Genomic DNA, 21,879 nt, shown 5'->3' with positions numbered 1-21,879 from the left:
AAATCTGTGTCACTTATTTTTTTTAATACTTTATTTTATTGTCATCATGGCATTTCATAGATTTAACCCATGTTATATAGCCTATGTAACGATGACAAAACATTTTTGACATACATAAATAACGTGTGTAAGTGTGTCACCCAGTGATACATCGTACAATAAATTATACAATAAATTAAAATAAATAAATAAATAATGACAGTATTTGCAGTACAGATTTAAATTATACAATGTTGTTATATAATAGAATATATAGAAATAGAAAAATGTCCTTTTCCACCTTCTTCCATAGAAGAGGAAGAAGGGGGTGAAAAAATCCCAAAACAAAACACTTTGCCACTTATTTGATTGATACTTTTTGGTCATTGGTATTTGTTTTCATATTAAGTGTACAGTACAGGCCAAAAGTTTGGACACACCTTCTCATTCAATGCGTTTTCTTTATTTTCATGACTATTTACATTGTAGATTCTCACTGAAGGCATCAAAACTATGAATGAACACATGTGGAGTTATGTACTTAACAAAAAAAGGTGAAATAACTGAAAACATGTTTTATATTCTAGTTTCTTCAAAATAGCCACCCTTTGCTCTGATTACTGCTTTGCACACTCTTGGCATTCTCTCGATGAGCTTCAAGAGGTAGTCACCTGAAATGGTTTTCCAACAGTCTTGAAGGAGTTCCCAGAGGTGTTTAGCACTTGTTGGCCCCTTTGCCTTCTCTCTGCGGTCCAGCTCACCCCAAACCATCTCAATTGGGTTCAGGTCCGGTGACTGTGGAGGCTAGGTCATCTGCCGCAGCACTCCATCACTCTCCTTCTTGGTCAAATAGCCCTTACACAGCCTGGAGGTGTGTTTGGGGTCATTGTCCTGTTGAAAAATAAATGATCGTCCAACTAAACGCAAACCGGATGAGATGGCAAAGGGTGGCTATTTTGAAGAAACTAGAATATAAAACATGTTTTCAGTTATTTCACCTTTTTTTGTTAAGTACATAACTCCACATGTGTTCATTCATAGTTGTGATGCCTTCAGTGAGAATCTACAATGTAAACAGTCATGAAAATAAAGAAAACGCATTGAATGAGAAGGTGTGTCCAAACTTTTGGCCTGTACTGTATATATGTATGTATTTTATCTCCCACTGACATTATGTTTCCACGTTATAATTTATGAGTAGGAAAATATGGAAGAACAAACTAAATTAACTGCACAGTAAGCTGTCAGTAAAGCATATCAAGCATATGCGTTGTGTTTTATCTTGCTATATTTGTATTTATTTCCTGGGATGAAAGGAGAAGCGTGCACAGAGCTGGAAAAAGGCGTAATGCCAGACAAACACAATTGTCAGGGAGAAGACCTTCAACATTTTAATGACTTCAAAATTGTCAATGTGTTTAAACCAAAACACAAGTGAGCCACATCTAGGGTGGGTGAATTCTGTCTGCCGACGGCAAGCAGAGTCATAAAGCCATAACCGAGCGTCCAGTAATGTAATGCTGGTGAGGTGAGTGCCAACAGTATCCATGACAACATACTGTCACCTGGACCTTTGTTCTGAAGTAAACGCACAGATGTACCCTGTAGTTGTATAGGCTACCCGCTAAAAATATAAAGGAACAATGTAGATTGCCTGTTTGTTTGTAATTAGGTCATTTTGAAATAAAATTACTTGCTGCAGAAGTCATCTTCTCTCCTATATTTCAGTTTTATTGTCATACTGTACCCTGTAATAATAGAATAAGTAGGCCTATCCTGTAATTAAAAATACCTATTGTATAAGTTCTCTCTAAATTCCCCCCAAACTTCCATATTATTGATCAGTAGGTCGCACATACCCTATTATAATAGAATAGGTACCCAGTAGTTAAAAAAACAAAACAAAACTACAATATAAATTCTCTGTATGTGGAAGACGACCCTAGAGGCCAACTCAAAGCAGATTTCCCAAGTCAAATGCGGTATATACCAAAGAGACGGGGATATTCTGCATAGGCGTGAATCCCCCCAGTAATATCACCAAGAAGACTGGCTATGAATACCAATTCTGAAGTGGAGTTAAAATCAGCCACCTGCTCTACATGGATGACATCAAGGTGTACACCAAGAATGAGTGAGAAATCAACGCACTGATCCAAACCACCAGGATCTACAGCAAGGACAAAGGGATGTCATTCAGATTAGACAAGTGTGGTCGAATGGTATCAAAGAGAGGCAAGATGATCAGAACTGAGGGACTTGACCTACCAGAGGGCAACATGAGATATTCATGACAGCTATGAGTACCTTTGGATCCCGCAGGCTAATGAAAATCACGAGGAGGCCACAAGGAAGTTGAACACAACCAAATACCTCCAGAGAGTAAGGTAAGTCCTGAGAAGTCAGCTAATGGTCAGATCAAGGTCCGAGCCATCAACATGTATGTATCATAAGCTGGGATCATAAACTGGGATCATAAGCTAGCCAAAGGAGGAGAAAGAAGCCGCAGATACCAAGACAAGAAAGCTCCTAACCATGCATGGAGGGTTTCACCCCAAGTCCAGCACCCTGAGGCTATACATTAAGCGGAAAGAGGGGGCCGAGGACTAGTGAGCATCAGAGCCACTATCCAGGATGAAACATCCAAAATCCAGGGAATACATCAAGAAGATGGCCCCCAAGGACGAGCTGCTGAGTAAATGCCTTAGACAACAGAAACCTGATGAGAGCAAAGAGGTGGATGAGCAAGTAACATGGAGGGACAAACCCCTACATGGTGCATACCACCATCAGATAGAGGAAGTGGCTGATATCAAGAAGACCTACCAGTGGCTGGAGAATGCTGGACTGACAGGCAGCACAGAGGGAACAAGGGCCATAGAGGCCAGGGTCTACCACAGCAGATCAGACCCAAGGTGCAGGCTGTGCAAAGATGCCCCTGAGACAGTCCAGCACGCAGTGGCAGGGTGTAAGATGCAAGCAGGATCAGGGTACATGGAGAGGCACAACCACATGGCTGGGAGAGTGTACAGGAGCATCTGTACCCATAATGGACTCAAAGTACCCAAATCCCGATGGGAGACACCACCAAAGGTGATTGAAAACAACAGGGCTAAGTTCCTGTGGGACCTCAAACAAACAGCTACTGGCTAACCAACCGGACATAGTGGTGGTTGACAAACACCAGAGGAGGGCAGTGGTGATAGATGTGGTGATACCAGCCGACAGCAACATCAGAAAGAAGGGACAAGAAAAGGTGGAGAAGTATCAAGGGTTGAAAGAACAGCTGGAATAGATGTGGATGGTCAAAGCTGACGTGGTCCCCGTGGTAGTAGGAGCGGTGACTTCCAAACTAGGTAAATATTACCTTCTTTCTGTCTGTCTGCATCTTTTTTTAACATGTTTGAAATGGTTATCAAATATCATATCATATTATATCATGGTATGCAGCTTCAGGTATTAAATATTTTTTCTTTTTTTTAATATTACCTTTAAATGTTTTAAAGGAGAAGTATTTTCTGTATCCTGTAAACTGATTCTGTTTCTGCCTACAACTGAAATCTATTTTTATTTTTCTGACAACTTCATAAAAGATATACAGACAAATTGTATTTCAAATCATGATTAAAAGATTACAATCTTGTAGTCATTGTTTAAAATGTATGCCAGTGTGCTGTCCACAGATCAATTGAACATCAACACAAGAAAAAAACTTTGTTTGACTTTGTTTGTTTGATTTTAAATGTAGATGATAGAACGTAAAAATAAAGTTTGTGAGTTTTGTTATTGTAAAATTGGTTAAGTTTGTTAAAAAGCAAAACTCCATGAGGTGACAAAGAAATAGGCGTACACTGCAGAGCACTGCACTGCTTCCTGCTGAAACTATGTATTAGATGTGTATGGCCCTAACCCCTAAGTCTGACCCTTTAAAAGCCAAATCCAACAAACACAACACAAAGATGAGTACTGCACCACCATACCGCCTTTATATGAAATTGTGCTGATCTAATTAAAATGATCGGTGATGTATTGTGTGAAATCTGTCACACTGTAACAGTCTCAATTCTTATTATTTATTATAAACAAGTGTTTTTATGAATGCATTGTGTGGTACTTACCATTGCATCTGGTGACAGTAACAGACAAAATGATGATAAGAAGGATTATGCTGGTCACTACTATTATGATGCCTACACTGTGTTCTACACCACCGCTGGATCTAGTAGAGAGGAATATTTACTTCAGTCAGTTACAGTGCATGCAATAGATTCTGGTGTTCTTTTCTAACACCAGAAAAAAAAGAAAATATAATGAAATGTGTGAAATGATTCAATGAAGAGTAATACTACTCTGGTAAAGTGGTCCTTGGCTTTATGGGCCCCACAGCTTGAGTGACTGGTTGAGGAGGAGGTGCTATAATGAAATTAAACTTTTTTTTTAAATTTGAATATTGTCACAAAGTGTCATCACAAACTTTATAACAGTGTAACAAAATAGATCTGCTTTCTAATAATTTTTGTTGTTGCTTTTAATAAATGTATAATCTGTATGCAAATATCATACATACCAGTGACTGCAATCTCAACCTCTGGATTCTCCGTGTTGACTGAGCAGCGATATTTTGTTCCATCATCGTTCGGTGTGACACATATTTGTAATATGAGTGAGCTTATTGTCTCTCTTACATTGGTTTTCACAATCAAACACCCAGAGTGACTCACTCTGCACCACTTAGGTTGGCTATGATAATAATAGTCATAATTCCTTGAACCCCATCTACTAATTCTGTCATATTCCCGATTATATTTGTCAGGTTTTAAACAAATAAGATTAAGCTGACTGTAAGAATTCACCAGCACTTTCCGGTTCTTTAGATAAGAAGATAACTCCACGTTTACAACAGGATTCTGGTATGAAGGTTTCCGATAAACAATAGAATTAACAGAGCTCCCTGATGTCTTTACCACACACTGGAAATATTTAATATTTGAGCAAGCCACATGATCAATAGTCAAAACTAGGGCAGACTGGAATCTATCATCTACACTCCTCACTGTCTCAGGACACTCTGAACTGTCACATAGCCAAAATTTTGAAAATTCTTGCAAGTCTTGGGAATACTGGCATGTGATCTTAAAAAGCTTATCTGTCCTTGGCTTGACTTGAACAGGACTGATCTGCAAAAAATTGGGTTTGTCTTTAACCTGGAGTTCCACTACATGGAATTTTGTCTGATTTTGAAAAACCTGTGTGAATCTGTAGAATCCTGAATCGTTGTGTGTTAGCTGACGTTTCTCTAAGGAAAATAAGCTAGGACTGTCTATGATCTTGAAATCGCCTCTGGTTTTATTTTCAGGACCCATGATTGTGTCTGGTTGACACAAATTTGCGTTGGCCAAGCGGCACCAGTGTTTCTCTGAGGCAGCCATGATGTCCAGTTCAGTACCACATGATATGACTATGGATTGTCCCACAGTCCCAATCACAATAGTTGGGTCTTGATCTGATGAAATCAAAAGAAAAAACAATTAGTGGGCTCTCAGCACAGCTTAACGGATGACTGAAATCCATTTTAGAACTTTTACTTTGGTGTCACCAGTGTGTGCAAACAGTCCACAGTAGAGAGAGACTCAGTTATCGGGTTTTTGAGTGAGTACAGGAAAAGGTGAGGTAGGTTGTTTTTGCAGGGTAATTTATAAACAGTGCTTAATTTGAGCCGGAACGTACTGGAACGCAAACCAGGATCTTTTCAGAAAAGGCCCTGGTGCGTTCCAGAACTAATTTGCATGGGTCTAGAACTTTTCACATCTAAAAACTACATACAGTATTGGCTGATGTCACTAGTGTTGCAGGGTGGAGTACCGTAGTACTACAGTGCCTCACATACCACTACTGTGGGATAAGTTCAAAGTCCAATCGCAAGAGGGTGAGTGTCCATGCGCCGTCCAATAACGGCGCACGCTGGTCAATAACGGCGCGCGCTGGCCACCTGGCATTCAATATGCTGCTGTAGTGGTTTGTTTTCCAGGGCCTCTGAGAGAGCAGTGTTCCCCCACTCCCAAAAGTGGGGGAACAATTTTTTAAGCGGCACCCGAGCCACCCCACTGCGCAACTCCAAATGGAATGGTTGTGACATCTAATGTTGTCACGGTACCAAAATTGGGACCCACGGTACAATACCAGTGAAAGTATCACGGTTCTGAGTAGTATCACGATACCACAGCAAAAATGACGCATATGTGCCTTTTGTCATTTATAAAAAGATAAATTGTGATAAATCACAATCAAGTAATTTATTCCATTGAAATATCATTGATGTATTATAGAAAAGTGATTTATCTTTTCCATGTGCCGTTATTGGACGGCGCATGGACACTCACCCTCTTGTGAATGGACTTTGAACTTATCCCACAGTAGTGGTATGTGAGGCACTGTAGTACTACGGTACTCCACCCTGCAACACTAGTGACATCAGCCAATACTATATGTAGTTTTTAGATGTGAAAAGATCTAGACCCATGCAAATTAGTCTGGAACGCACTAGGGCCTTTTCTGAAAAAATCCTGGTATGCGTTCCAGTACGTTCCAGCTCAAATTAAGCACTGGAACTCACTAATGTATGGAGCTTTATCCCTATCTTTATTCAAGAGAGTGGTCTATCAGTTTGAGAGCATGAATTATTGATTTCACGTTCAAAATCCCTGCTGTGTGCTTGCACTCAGATACCATGTTGCTTGCACTCAGATACCATGTTGCCTGCACAGATTTCCTGCTCGAGCTTTGGCTTTTTGTGTAACAACCCTGTCAAAATCCCCCAACCAATAGAATGCCAAATTTACTGTTAACCAATGAAATGATCCCTGCCTCCTTGTGGGCGCGCTCGCCTTAGTTTTAGAGCGTCCCATCCAGGCAGGTACTCTTTAGCCGGGTTCATCCACTCCCACCCTCCAGGGAAAGCCCTGTAAATTAAATGTTCTTTCCTTGCTTTCTTTACCACTTTTGGAATAAAGGGACTGTTAATTTACACATGTGTGCCGTATATATATATGATATCTATAAATTTAATACTCTTTTGTCCCAGCTCATCAAATGTCTCTGTTACGTCAGCTTTGGGTCGGCCCAGTGCCGTAGAATATACCCACCCACATATGGAATTCGCCACTGAAGGCGGAATTTCATCTCTGCAGTGTTTGTTTGAAACTGAGCTCGCGGGACACAGCATCTCATCGCAGTTGGTTTCAGGTATGCTAACTGGAATAAACTGGCAGAAATTAGCTATGTTATTTATCCTGTGACCGTTAAAAGAGGTTCCTGGTGAGTGGTGAGGCACGACTGGGTGTATATAGCACATGTCCCCACCAGCTAACGTTATCTTTCATTAGCTGATAGCTAGTTTAGCTCATGTTAGCTAACAGGCTAAAATTGTCGTGTTTTCATTTTATTTTCCCTAGTTGATGTTATCTGCGTATCTGGTTATCGTGAGCGCTCGTTTTGGGTTAAAAGTGGAAGTGCCTGGAGCTGCCAACCGTGGTCCCGGGCAGGGCTCGAGACTTGGGATCCACTCACCTATAGTCTCGCCCGGGCCTTACCTCCGCAGCCCCCGGCCTGACCCCCGCGGCCTGGACAGATGCTCAAGTGTGGCTGAGAGGAACGGAGAGGACCACGGAGGTCAGGCTGGGCAGGCCGACACTGTGTATCACAGAACGGGTGCTCAAGTGTGGGTGAGAGGAGCGGAGAGGACCGCGGAGGTTAAATAGTGAGATTTAAGGATGCCTTCATCTTGGAAATGTTGTTAATGTGATTTTATGGGCAATTTATCAGTCGAGGTCTCCTCCTCTGCAAAGCAAACTGACCCGGTGGCTACAGGTAATAGCGCAGTTTTGAAACCACTGTTCTTCCGAGATGAAGGACTGATTGTTGAGCTGCTGTTAACAGTTAACAGAGTTAACGGATCCCGTTATTTAACCATTTCAACACTAAATGAAGCAGAGTGACGAACCCAAAGCCTTCAATCCGACTAAAATACAGCTGAAATGCCAACAAAAAAAAATACAGTGGTGACATTGGGATTTGTTTCTTGAGGTTATGTGCTCATCGTCTTTTCTGTCTCTTGCAGGCTGCCAGGGGAAGCGGACTGGCCATCAGATATTGTTTGTGGAAATTTGAAAATAAAGTTTGTCAAATTGTCTCTTTGTGCACCCTTACACAAGAAATAGGCTATGGTAACAGTCAAGCTAGTTTTGAATGTTAGCACTGATTTCTCACATTGAATGGTGAAATATTTGTAGTTTGAAAGGTCCGACCTAAATGAATAAGGTCGTAGTTAACAAGCATATGAATATTAATGAAGGAGCGCCCACTGAGTGCAGCTTCTTTTATTGATCGTTTGAACGTCGCGTGGTGGTCATTTTCGATTAAAGGCTGACGTCTTGGCAATGAGCAAACGCTCTCCATGCTACATCTTAACGATCTAAGCTTGATAAATCGGGCCGACATCGGCCAGGTGTGCTATCTGGGATGAGTGCTGATATAGAGTATAACATCACTGGGACATGTAACAGTAAAATCACTCCGCTCACAGGTGTTATAAATATAAATACAACCGTTAATTAACCAACTGTCACACTTGCTACATTGACGCAAATTGACACTATAGCGTTACACCAAGAAGATGGATATTTTCCCCAAAATTACATCTGAATTAAATTATGAGTGGTCGTCAGGAGAGGACGAGGAAAAGGAAAGCCAGGACTCTTATGTGCAGACTTCCAGGTGTGTTTCAATCCGGCTGTGCCAACATCCAGGTTTGCCAATGTTTCATCAGCCGAACTGGACAAAGTTGAAGTTACACAGTTGCAGATCAATGTAAATACAAAGTAGCTTGTGAGTTAGAACATCTATCTATCTATTGCTCTGGCGTGTGTGCTGCGTTGCCCCCAACAGACTGGGGGAACTGGGGGGTTTTCGCGAAGCTACATAACATACTTAAATAATTTATTTCATGGACTGCGGAACGCATCTGAACAAGGGAGGGCCATAATTTCAAGTCACACAGAGGTGGTGGCGGGGCATATGCATTGAAACAGACAATATTACTGATGTATTAAATAACGTTGCGGAGCACTTTTTTTTATTCTGACGCCACACAGTCACATCTACAGTACACGCATGAACACAAACACATGCTTGCTCAGATTAACCCCTCTGATCCCACTCTAACATTCACACACAACAGGCCAAGCCTATTTACACATAAACGCACAGATGAAACTATAGCAAACAACAAAGTACATCCAGTCCACAGCCACAACCAAAACTCATCTTGCTGCCTTGAATCTAAATCAACATCATATACATCACAAGTCAGCACTCATATCAGACTGATGTGCAGAGCCGCACACACACACACACCCAACAACAAAACAAGTGCAGCTGCGCAGTTACTGAAAAGTAACCTGAACGCTGAATTTCTGACCATTACCGCCCGCAACCGCGATGTGTATGTCCACTCCCGCCCGCTCCCGCAAAACTCTGAGAATTTATGCCTGCACAATAATAGAGATGCATTGATTTTGTGTCTTCTCCCGTCCTGCAGGAGAAAAGACGTCATTTTAGAGGCTATTAATAAAGAGATTCATGGGGTTGTTTGTTTCATTTCCCTGGTCTGCATGTCTTTTGACGCACTGGTCAGGAATAGCGCTCCTATTTCCATGTTTTCATTTAGTTTTTAATGAAATAAAGGCTGTTTCATATTCTATTCTCCTCCTCTGTATTTATTTATTTTTCTACCTTTATATAATCATGCAGTGATTGAGGTTAAGGCAAGCCCGGCGCCAGGATGAGGTTACTGAGGGGGCGGTTAAAAATTACGAGGGGGCAAGTCTTTATTATGCAACATAGGTTCACACAGTGAGTTATAAAGAGCGCGCAGAGGTGCGTAATAGTCGCGCGTAATGACAGCTCGTCGCCGGTGAAACACTAAACAATAAACTGCACATCTTCTTTCATGTTTGTCTCATGACAGATGGAGCTGACAGACAGACAGACAGACAGACAGACAGACAGACAGACAGGTGGAGCAAGCGGCAAATTGGTATGAAAGCTGGTTCAGGGCATATTCATCCATTTACGAATAAATATGGAGTGGAAACGCTCATGCATGTGTACCAAGTTCCTGTGTTGACATCCTGTCACTAGGCTACATCTTCTTCTTCTTCTTTTTCTTCTTCTTCTACTGTTTAATGGGGACCCGCGGGACCTAGCGGGACCCAATCCCAATGCAGCCCTGTATGTCAGAGTACAAAAGTTACCTGGGCCATGGCCCCCCTGACCCCCCCGGTTCCGTGGTCTATGATTTATTTCATCACCTTTTGTTAACATTTCCTTACTCAGCATTGCTGTTTAAAGAGGCAACAGATAAGATTCAGGTTTTAGCTTGGCGCCACCTAGCGTCAGCAGTGTTGCTCGCACTGTCGCAAAGACCAAATTAACCGTGGGGATCAGAGATAATCAATAAAATGAAGGCTGTAAAGACACCAGTATACCTCTGTATATGTAGAATGAGAAGGTGTGTGGACACTATACTAAATAAATGAAATAAAATAAAAAATAAATAAATAAATTAAAAAAAAACAAACAGTAATGCAAATAATTATACCAGAATGCACAGTACCAGTACAAACAACTTACAGTAAATTATACCAATATGTACAGTATCACTACAAACAAAAGTAGACACATAAGGGATGATGTATAGTGAGCCGGTGACTGTTGAAAAATAACTCCTGACAGAGGAATGGAACCCCGACGCACAGCAGAGTCACTGTCCAAGGGCTGCCGTAGAATGGCAACGAGGATGTCAGCCAACCAACACTTGCTACCCGGTCCCTGGTTGCAGCGATTTGCGATGCTGGCCAACTAGGAATGAACTAGCAGCCAGTACAGTACAGTCCTCTCTCAGCTAGCTAACATTTAGCCGTGTTACTTACTGATCCATTAGAAAGAAAGCTAGCTGGACATCAGTGTTGAAGCCTCTTTGGTCACGGAGCTCCCTCCATCTCTTGCCTGACTGAGGTTTACTGTTTTTCCTCTTCCAGGGTCCGACGTTAAGGTTTTTTCCTACTTGTCCTGCCGGGCAAGTACTTCTCAAATCTACTTGCCCCATCTAAATTCTTACTTGCCCTGCCTAAGAGGTTCTTTTTCTGGCTGTGTGGTGCATATTTTCGCTCATGACTTATATCTTACATCAGCAGACACGCTCAGCCAATGGAGGCAGCAGCACATAAAAAAGCAGCACACTGCAACTGGCCCCTCCGAGGACAGAAACAGTAGAGGAAATACACAACTACAGGCCTGGACTTAAGATATTTTTAGGGCAAGGCCACTTTGGCCTTTGATAAATACAAATTTACTGGGGCATCACGGCCTAAATGTGGGTCACAAAGGCCAAAACCAATGGCGCAATAACAATATGTGCTAACTACATTGAACGAACACAAAATGATATATGTGTTGAAAAACAGTACTGAGTTTATTAAAACTGGGTGTGCATGACTGGGGATATATCTCGTTTCTTGTTGTTTTGATTCATGTCCCTTATTTTTTAAGTCTCTGAAATCTCTTTATTCTTTTGTTATCTCCTAGTTATTCTTTATTGTCCTTCCTCAGCACATTACATACATTTGACCTCTGCATTTGACCCATCCTACTGTATACACTGGGAGCAGTGGGCAGCCGCAGTGCAGCCTCCAGGGACCAACTCTAGTTCTTTTGCCAATGCCAGTGGTCAGGGTCACTGACAGGAGTATTAACCTAACATAGCCTACATATCTTTAATTATATAATTATTTATATGTCTCTATGTATATTTTTACATAAATCCCCAATATTTAATTTGCCTTTAAAAAATCCTCTTCCTTCATTTAATTTGACAATGTTTATTGTATTGTATTATATGTATTAATTCTCCACAGGATCTTGTATGTTCTTTAATGTGTGTTCAATTTATTAAAAGAAAAAAAACAAAAAAACGTTTTGGTGAAACCTGCAGCAAAGTGAACCCTCTTCCTCAGAGAGGATCTTTGCCTCCCAGTTTGTTCCTGGTGACAGAGCAGAGTGAACCGTCTTTCTTCTCAGAGGATCTTTGTCCCATGAGAGCAGGCAGCTGTTCTCCGTGTCCACATTTAAAACAACTTTCGCTGGCGATTTGACGGTCACTAGAAGCACATTATGACCCTTTGTAAAAGGTTCTGTGTGGTACCTGTGTTGTACATGAGCTAACATTAGCGGGTAAGGACTGAGAGGCTGTCCGGTATGTGTGTGTGTCCGAGTCGGTGCTTCTTGCCCGATCGGGCATGTCTGCGCAGGGTCTGCTGGCCCGCCGGCTATTTTTACTTGCCTCGGGCATTCGGGCAACCGTTAATATTGGACCCTGTCTTCTTTTATCACTCTCCTTTTTGTGCATTCTCGCCTCCTCAGACAGATTAGCTCGTTTTCTTTTGGGAGGCCGTTTTTCACTTATCTCCAAACTTTGTCCATCTGCCACTGTGCTCCTGTCCTGACTCAGCTACTTGGCCTGCGGCCTCGTGCCATAGTGCCCATGACCAAATCACAGCCGTGACGATATACAGTACATCACTCCCTCTCGTGAGATATTGCTTAAATATTTACATATATGTAAGGGATAATAGTGAGCCGGTGACTGTTGAAAAATAACTCCTGACAGGGGAAGAGGGTGGGAGTGGATGAACCTGGTTAAAGAGTACTCGTCCAGACGGGACTCTCTAAAACTAAAGCGAGCGCGCCCACAAGGAGGCAGGGATCATTTCATTGGTCAACAGTAAATCTGGCATTCTATTGGTTGGGGGATTTTGATAAGGCTGTTACACAAAAAAATCCAAGCACAGGGCAGAAATCTGACAGCAGAAATTCCACGAGCGCACAGAAATAGTTTAAGCGCGAGGAGAAAAGCCGAAGCTCAAGCAGGAAATCTGTGCGAGCAACGTGGTATCTGAGTGTGAGCACACAGTTTGAGCAGAAACAGAATAGATCCAAGTGCAAGCAGAGGCTATTTGAGTGCAAGAGCAGGGTTTTTGAACGTGAAATCAATAAAAAATGCTTTCAAACTGATAGACCACTCTCTTGAATAAAGATAGGGATAAAGCTCCATACTAATGCACACGATCTGTTTTGCAAATGCACACGCTCTGGTTCACAAATATAATGTTTATGCAAACTTGTAATATAAATTTGGAAATGCACACACTCTGGTTCACAAATATAATTTTTATGCAAACTTGTAATATAAATTCAGAAGTGCACACGCTCTGCTTCAGAAATATTATTTTGAGGCACACTTGGAATCGCTGAATATGCATTTACAAACTGCTTCTCATTTGTGAACCTCTCTACATTTGTGAGAGAAATCTGTGTGGTGAATTCTGAGACTCCCCTGACGTCCAAGGTCAATGAACGTCACCATTGGCTGATAAATCTGTCAATCAAATTTATGATTCTGATTGACAGATTCATCAGTTAATCAGGCGTGTTCGCTTTCAGCCAATCGTATGGCTCCTTACATTTTCTCCACACTTTTAAACCAATCGCAGAGCTACTGAGTTACTGTTTGCAGTGTTCAAACAAGACGCGCTAGACTGAAACGGTGGAAGAGACATGGATCAATCTCAACCTGTAAGTAACACATTTATCTTATTATCCCCTCGTTGTAAATCATGCAATGTTATTGAATTATAATCAGTTGAAGCGTTCTGCTTAGCCAAGTAACATGTTTGAATGAACATAAACTATGAATACAGCTTTCCCGCCTTTCTGAAAATTGACCTCTATTCTTCTTAATGGCAGGGTTTCCCATTTTTTCTAAAGCCCCCACTATTCCCCATATTGGGGACAACCCTCCATTCGAAAACCCCACCATTTCGCGTGAAAAACCCTGCGTGAGTTCATTCATTATGAGACTGATCTGACCCCATAACTTGCTGCCTAATCAAAATCCTCGCTGTTGCAGATCAATTGTGCTTTGACTCTGAGCTGCGGAGCTCTCGCCTTGAGACAATGACAGCCTGTCAGTGACAGGCACGTTGGTCGAGTATCGACGCCAAGCGAGGGAGGGAGGGAGGGAGGAAAAGTAGGCTGTTGATTGGATAGCTTACTGAACACAGCTGTCAACCAGGCCAGATAAGGTTTCGCAAGCTGTGAATGATAATTCTAAAATGGTGATTTTGCTAAGTAGGCTACAGTTTTCACTCAGCATTATTTTTGGTAGGGACAATTTGTGTTTCCGTGGCTTTGGTACATGTCCATACCGTCCATACCTAAAACTATGCCTATGGAAAGAGACTATGCTGAGATAGACTCGAGCCTTCAGGTGGTTGTTGGGCTGCATTTGTAGCTTTGTACAGCAGTAGTGGTTCTGGCAGCAGTAGCAGCAATTTTTAGCATAGTTTTCAGGTGAGTTGTGTGGCAGCAAAAAAGTAGAGAGCATTGGCATTTATGTACACTGCTGTGATTAAAAATGATTTGAGAGGACAGCTTGAATTAGCTTGCAGGCCTCACTTCATTTGATGTTAAATAGGCCACAACAGTACAACTTTAAAGATAAATATCAACAAAATGTAATGGTGTATCACATGTCAAAATGTTAGGACATAATTTTGGAAATAATTGAAAGACATTTTGTGGGTAAAACTGGCTGAGGTCTGTACTGAAAAAACAAACACAGTGTTTATGTGTGTGTTTGTTTTTAATTTTGTTGTGTAATTGTTTTTTAGTGGGTTTTAAACATATGTAGTTTTTATCCAACTGGCCCTGAACTGCTCACGCCCTCCAGCAACAATCAGCAGCATTGACGCCAGGTGTGCAGCAGCCTCTGACAAATGGTTTAAGCAGCAGCAGAGCAGACAACAGGAGAGACACCACGCAGAGACACTCCACGCAGCGACAGGAATACCACGCAGGCGACTCTGAGCAGGCCAGCGGAAAGGGGCTGTACGAGAACCTCCAGGAAGCTAGCAGGACGCTAAGCAGGGACGCGGTGCCAGGCCTGAGAAGTGGCGAGGGGAGCCGGGAAGGGAGACGACAGGACCGGGGAGAATAAGCCTCGCTGTCGGCTGGATTGGAGGGGAAGCAACGTGGGATAATAGAGGGGTGTGGTCGCGATGCACCCCTCTTGCAGCTAAGTACCCTCCATACTCATTTGACTAACCATTTTAACTTGCCTACGCATTGTCTTTTTAACTGGGGGGACTTTTTTTAGTGAGCTTTTATAGAAATCACTTCAGACCATTTAACTAGACACCTTGCACTATCGAGGCCATAGTTTTTATCCAGTCTTGGTTATTCTTGGTCTGTAAAACTTATAAACAACATGCTTGTGGGTGACACCAAGTGCTGTGGGGTGGGTGGATTGAACATATTTAACTTAAATTTATTACCCAAGTGGTTCTTAATTTGCTGTGTGCAACTGAGTGTGTTGTGGACTAAGAAGTACTACCATTTGACCAACGGCTGACTTATTAGACTGGGTGTCTCTTATTTATGACCCATGGACACTAGAGTGATTGCATTTGTTTTTTAATCCTTAAGGACTTCCGTCTGCAGCCTCAGGACTTTGTGGAGGACGAGACGGAGAGGACGGGGAAGACGAGGTGGCAAGAACAAAGTTCTCTCTGGCCAGGACATTTCATACTTCACCAGAAAGTGCAGAACTCCTGGTTCTTCATAGGCCCCTCCCACTACCTTATACGTCACATGCTTTTCTGCATTGGTCACGCCCACTTCTAATTTCTGACCAATCACAGAATAGTTCTCGGACACCACACAAGAATAAAGTTCTGCCCAGATGATGTATCGAGAACAAGCTGCAAGGACTCCCAAACCGGGGCTGCAATAAAAGAATGACGTCATTCTTTTCTTGCAGCCCTGCGAGAGAGAACAAATTTCTCTGTTCTTGCAGAGTATGTAAAGGCCTCAACATATCCTCAAACTAGACACCAGGGCCCTATTTCAGAAAGCAGGCTTAAGAAAATCTGAGCCTAATCCCGATCTCCGAGTTGCTTGAGCCTGAGCTGGGAAACTGCAGGGGTGAAATAAGTGGCTCTGCTTTTAACTTCACTTTCTGCCATTAAAATCATGTCATCTGCACTCCATTGATGATGGCTTTTGGTGCTCACCATTATCCCAGGCTGAACAGACTCAGAGTTGATTGAGTTAATTCTGATCATAGTCCAGGGGCCAAGTGGGCTAATTTTCACAAATTGGTATCACTTAAAAGGGACCAAACAATTTTGGTATTTTTGACTTCCTCTATGTCTCTAGTTTACATTTTGGTATGATAGACCTGCCTATGTAGTAGCTTAATAAAATTTTTTGGATGATCTTTGGGTCCTCCCCAAAATTGAAAATAGTCAAAATTAAGGCTTCTCCAAAAGGGACAGTGTCTGCCTTATCACATGAATCTCGGGAAATAATTATCAGAATGTCACTAAATTTGGAATGAATGTTCACAGACAGTTGCTGCACACAATGCAGCAAAGATTTCCTCAATACCTTGCTCCTTTTAAAAAATGTGTACACCTAAACACAAATGAATTATAAGCGGACATGGAATAAGGAATAAATTAAAGCTGCAAGCAGCTGTGACCGGGCCCTCGCTCTCCCGCGCTATCGCGGGGGGCCAGCAGCACGCATCACTGAAGCGGTTACGTGAAAACTCAGAGTAACTTAACCCTGACGTGGTGTGACGTTTCATCTTCGTACTCCAAGAAAATCCCTATGGGGAGGGTTTTTTGAAAATTTTAAGGGGGACTATAGAGGCATGGGCAACGGCCCTATCAGATGTAAGAGCTCGCCATTCTTGACCTGTGTATCAATTTCGTGAGGATATGAGGTCGCTGAAGCCATCAAAAAGCCAACTGATTTGGTGGCGAGGGCAGCGTCATATGTCAACACTTGACATAGAGAAAAGCTTTTAATAACTTTTGATCAGCATGGTATCAGGGGCTGAGGCTGCCGAGCAACCAGGGGCTGCGGGGAGATCCAGAGCAGGCATGGATTGGTGGTGTAAATGTGGGGCTTACTGGCCACTTTATTAGGTACACCTGTGCAATCTAATACAATCCAATACAACAGCTCTGCCACACATTGTACGTTTACAAAGCTTTTACTTTTTCAGCTTTTGTCAGAAAGGTGATTATTCTACTTTATTATTGAGGTCGTAGTGGGTGGTGTTGGTGTACTGGAGTGCAATATATTTAAAAGTGTTCCTAATATTTGTCCCCCTCAATTAGACAAAATTAGGAGCCCCCCCCCCAGTACACCACCACCATTCACTTTGATCTCAATAATAAACAAAGTAGAATCACCACTTTCTAGACGATGTCAACAGTAACCGAAAATTCATAAGCTTCTGGGAAAAAAATCATGGTATAGTCGTTCTACTGGACTGCATTAGATTAGACAGGTGTACACAAAGTGGTCAGTGACTGTATGTTACATACATACTGTATTTCCTCAAATAGTAGCCAGGGCCAATATTAACAAAAAAATAATTTGGGACCAGGCTACAAATAGGGGCAGGCTACTGTTTGAAGGAGGCTTTTAATAAAAGAAAAAAAATCACAGCCAAATTTGAAAATACAAATACTGTATTTTTTTAAAATTGAAACAGCAGAAATATTTATGTAAACTTGTCTTTACAGTAAAAAAAAATTTTTCTAGTATTACAACTAAAGTACTGTATTATTTACAGTAACAAACTTTACTTTAACAGTAAAAATAGTTTTTGGTGTTTTTGTAAATCACCACTATTTACTACAACATTTTGTACTAGTTGTCCTGCCTTGAAACAGTGAATCATCTCATCCTCTGTCCAATCTGCAGCCACCGTGATGCCACACACCTTACAAGACAACATGCCACAAATTAATTTGAAAACTAGGCTACATTCATAATTATGACTTTTTATCTCACATTTTTGATTAGGATGATGATTTTTTTCCATTACTGGCGAAAATGGGCTTCCACAGATAAAAAGATGGTTACGGTAAAAATATCAGTGCCAGAAGCAGTCCTGGCTAGTTTTACGCCCTGGGCGAACCATCCCTCGGCGCCTCCCCCCCAACTCCCCAGCGCCCCACCTCTCCCCACCTCCCACGGTATGATACCAATGAAAGTATCACGGTTCTGAGTAGTATCACAAAACCACAGTAAGAATGAGGCAGATGTGCCTTTTGTCATTTATAAAAAGATAAATCACTTTTCTATAATACATTACTGATATTTCAATGGAATAAATTACTTATTGACTTATTCATTCTTCAAAAACAGCATCAATAAGTGATTAACCCTATGGGCCCTAGGAGTTTTTGGGGTATTTTTACTGCCTTTACTTTTAACCTCATATCACAGTCATTATAAAGGCTACATACACATGCTATATCTTGGTTTTTTTTTTCAGGACAATGTGGGCTATCCAGATTTGCCATCATTTCATGTCCTTCTATGTGCCTGTATTTTATATAATTTTTTATATCAATGAAAAAAACAAATCCATGTTACTAAATTCTTACATTTTTACATGTATCTCAGCATAGCAAGTTGGAAAATGACATATTTTGCCATACCTGAAGAGGGGAGACTCTCTGGAATCTGGCATTATAAGAACCATGATGGTGGGACATTCTGTCACTTCACAGCTGTCCAAAACATGTGGTTTGTGCCAGGCGTGATTGCCAGTATTTTTTCACTATTGCAAGAAATTCCATTAACTCATTCACAAGTCAAAAATGATAAGATGTGGTAAGATACGATATTCCTTACTATATGAAGTGACTGATAACAAGATCTGTATAATGGATTTTAAAGAAATTCGTCAGCTTTTTATTTTGTAGACAATTAATCTGTATTTATAGCATCATGGGATGACAGCACAATGATGTGTGGTATCATTGGAAAGCTCTGCTCCTGCGCTTTCATGTGATATGCGTGGCATTTCTGTGCGATGCTGCATTCGCGAGTAATCCATCCAACAGTAATGTGTGTGCAGAGCTGTATGAAAGCTCTGTTATACATAATTTTAGTGTAACCTTATCATTTTTTTTCGCTGTGAAAACATTGGAGTACCAACAAGTGCTTGGTCTTGTCGGAAAGCAATGATATCACTGTTTCACGTGATACGCGTGGCTTTTCGTTATGAAGCGGCCGCGGAGAAAATCCACAGAGAAGAACAGCTGTGAATTTGGACGGACTATGCGTCGTTCGGGCCCATAGGGTTAAAGAGCCTGTAACCATAACAACTGTGTGGCACAAACTCAGTGCTTTGGTTATAAATAATGTTGGGCTCGGTTCGGGTTCGAACAGAAATATACGGCCGTGCCGCACTCTAACACACACACACACACACACACACACAAACACAAACACACGGAAAACCGGACATTATCAGTTTATACAAAAAACCCGGACGCCCCGGACACCCCGGACGGGACCTGAAAAGTGGACATGTCCGGGCAAAAGACAACATTTGGTCAGCATAACACCGTTAACGTTACCTAACACAAGGAGAAATGTTAAGGGCTCGTTTCTCTTCTGACACGCCACATACCTGTGTTCCGCAACGGCTCGGTTGTCCAGATACTGGGCAGTCATGACACCAACCAAAGACGAAATTACTGGACCTGGAGACGGTAAAGCCAATATCTTGCGCTTGTCAGCTGCTCTCATGTTCCCTCCTTTTGTGAAGGTCTTGTTGCCATCCTCTGCATACCAGGCGTCATATGCCCCGCGGCGTATTCCACTGACATTTGTTCGGAATATTTCAAAACGTCTAGCTTTAAATGAACACTGAAGTTGCGACTTGTCGCCATCTTATCTTTTTACAATCAGCTGAGAGTGCGCAACTGCGCAGGTGTGGTCTCTTGTTTCTATGACGGTAGCGTCAGAGCAGCCAAACACCATCTGGTGTCAAGATAGTTATCGACCAGTGTTCATAAACAAAAGAATATTGGTCATGGTCGAAATAAAGATAAAGATAGATAATTATCTACAGTTAATGCGTTCAAGGTCTTCTGAGTCTTTAAAAGTTGACATAGTGTCTCTAGTGGTGGAAAAAAGTTTTCAGACACCCCATACATTTGTGAAATATTGCATTAAGAATCACTCTTAGGTCTTCAAGTGCAATTTCTTTTAGTACAGTCACAGCCAAAATACTAAATAAATCCTAAAAAAAAGCCATTAAAAACTTAAAATTGATTGGTTCCATAAAAATACATAAGAAATTTTGAGTATTGGGTCATTTTGGTACCAGTGATGAAGGTCGTTCTTTTTATTAAAAGACACAATTTTTGTTGCCAAGCTTCGTGTCTACATAAAGCCAGCACATTTGAAAGTTCTTCAGACACAAAAATGGCTAAAACAAGGACCCTAACGCAGGAAACACGCCTGAAGATAAAGATTCTCAGCCAGGAAGGGTACAGCTGCCGCCAGATAGCCAGGAAGTGCAGATGCAGTCCTTCAGCAGATGGATACACTCTGCAGAAATACAGATGAACCAACAGCTTGGAAGACAAACCAAGATCTGGGTGTCCAAGGGTTTCTTCAGCAAGAAATGACCGCATCCTGATCCGCATGTGCAGGCAAAACCGCCGAATGACATCACAGGAGCTTCAGCAGCAGTGGTCAAACCAAACTGGTGTACAGTGTTCCACCCGCACTGTACGTGGCCAACTTTTAGATTATGGCTTAAGGTCCTACAAGGCTATCAAGAAGCCCCTGATCAATGAGAGACAGAGGTTAGCCCGGCGCGTTGGGCCCAGGCACACAAGAACTGGACAGCCAGGAATTGGAAGAAGATTTTGTGGTCAGATGAGTCCAGTTTCCAGCTTTATCTTCCTCCTACTAATGTGAGGGTACGCAGAAGGCCAGGCGAAGCATTATCTCCAGCATGTACAGTACCTACTGTCAAGCATGGTGGAGGCAGTGTCATGGTTTGGGGATGCATGAGTGCTGCTGGTGTTGGTCATCTCACTGTCTCTGATGGCACATTGAACTCTACCAAGTATTGTACCATTCTCGAAACCCACATGCTCCCTTCTGCGCATGCACTGTTCCGTCGAGGTAAAAACTGGATGTTTCAACAAGATAATGCCCCTTGCCACACAACCAAGGCCAGTAGAACTTGGCTGCAGGAGCACAGTATCCAGGTCTTAGAGTGGCCAGCTCAATCCCTGGACATGAGCCCCATTGAAAATCTGTGGTGGATTATCAAAAGGTCTGTTTCAAAGCGTAAACCAAAGAATTTAGAAGAATTAAAAGCAGTAATTCAAGAAGAATGGGACAAGATTACCCCTCAACAGTGTGACAGGCTCGTGGGGAACATGCCAGCCAGGATTAGAGCTCTACTACGTGCCAGTGGCAGGACTACTAAATATTAATTTGATGATGTGATGGTTTATTTATTTTTTGTTCATTCACACTAATTTGACTGTCACCAGAACGCCACCTATTGGCCGATTTGCACCAAATTTTGCACAAACTCTCATCGGGCCATGGAACACAATCAGCAAAAGTATTGTGGTAATCGGACTGTATTTGGTCAAGATATGAAAGACTGTCTGTTTTGAAAACAATATGCAGGAATTTGTTGTTTTATAATTTGGGTGTTTTTTGGACAAACAAAATTATTTTAATAACTTTTTGTCAGGAGGGTCCACAGATGCTTCATGCAAAGTTTGGTGCAAATCAGTCAAATCGCCTAGGAGGAGTTCGAAAAAGTACGTTTTTCATTTTTTGCGATTTAGTGAATGGAGAGCAAAAGTGGGCGTGGCTTACACCACACAATTCAGCTGAATTCAGAGAACACGTAAACAGAAGGTTTAACAATGTTCG

The 21,879-nt window shown here is 41.9% G+C and overlaps 1 protein-coding gene across 3 annotated transcripts in view; it reads right to left on the bottom strand.

Annotated features, from left to right (window-relative positions):
• The window catches only part of LOC125885493 (uncharacterized), an 84,544-nt gene that overhangs the window by 45,091 nt on the left and 17,574 nt on the right, over nucleotides 1–21,879 (bottom strand). For 2 of the 3 annotated variants that reach the window (XM_049571045.1, XM_049571064.1), the window contains exons 3-5: nucleotides 4,547–5,482; nucleotides 4,329–4,392; nucleotides 4,098–4,198 (exon numbers count right to left, since the gene is read on the bottom strand). In XM_049571045.1, coding sequence (XP_049427002.1) covers nucleotides 4,098–4,198; nucleotides 4,329–4,392; nucleotides 4,547–5,482 — 1,101 coding nt within the window. Of the gene's footprint in view, nucleotides 1–4,097; nucleotides 4,199–4,328; nucleotides 4,393–4,546; nucleotides 5,483–19,597; nucleotides 19,720–21,879 lie in introns of those variants that run through there. The other variant, XM_049571055.1, reaches the window with a different exon arrangement.

Source organism: Epinephelus fuscoguttatus, linkage group LG1 (assembly GCF_011397635.1).
Source record: "Epinephelus fuscoguttatus linkage group LG1, E.fuscoguttatus.final_Chr_v1".
Lineage (NCBI taxonomy): Eukaryota > Metazoa > Chordata > Actinopteri > Perciformes > Serranidae > Epinephelus > Epinephelus fuscoguttatus.
The sequence above is the reverse complement of the archived record's forward strand: the minus strand, read 5'-3'. Positions and strand labels throughout refer to the sequence as shown.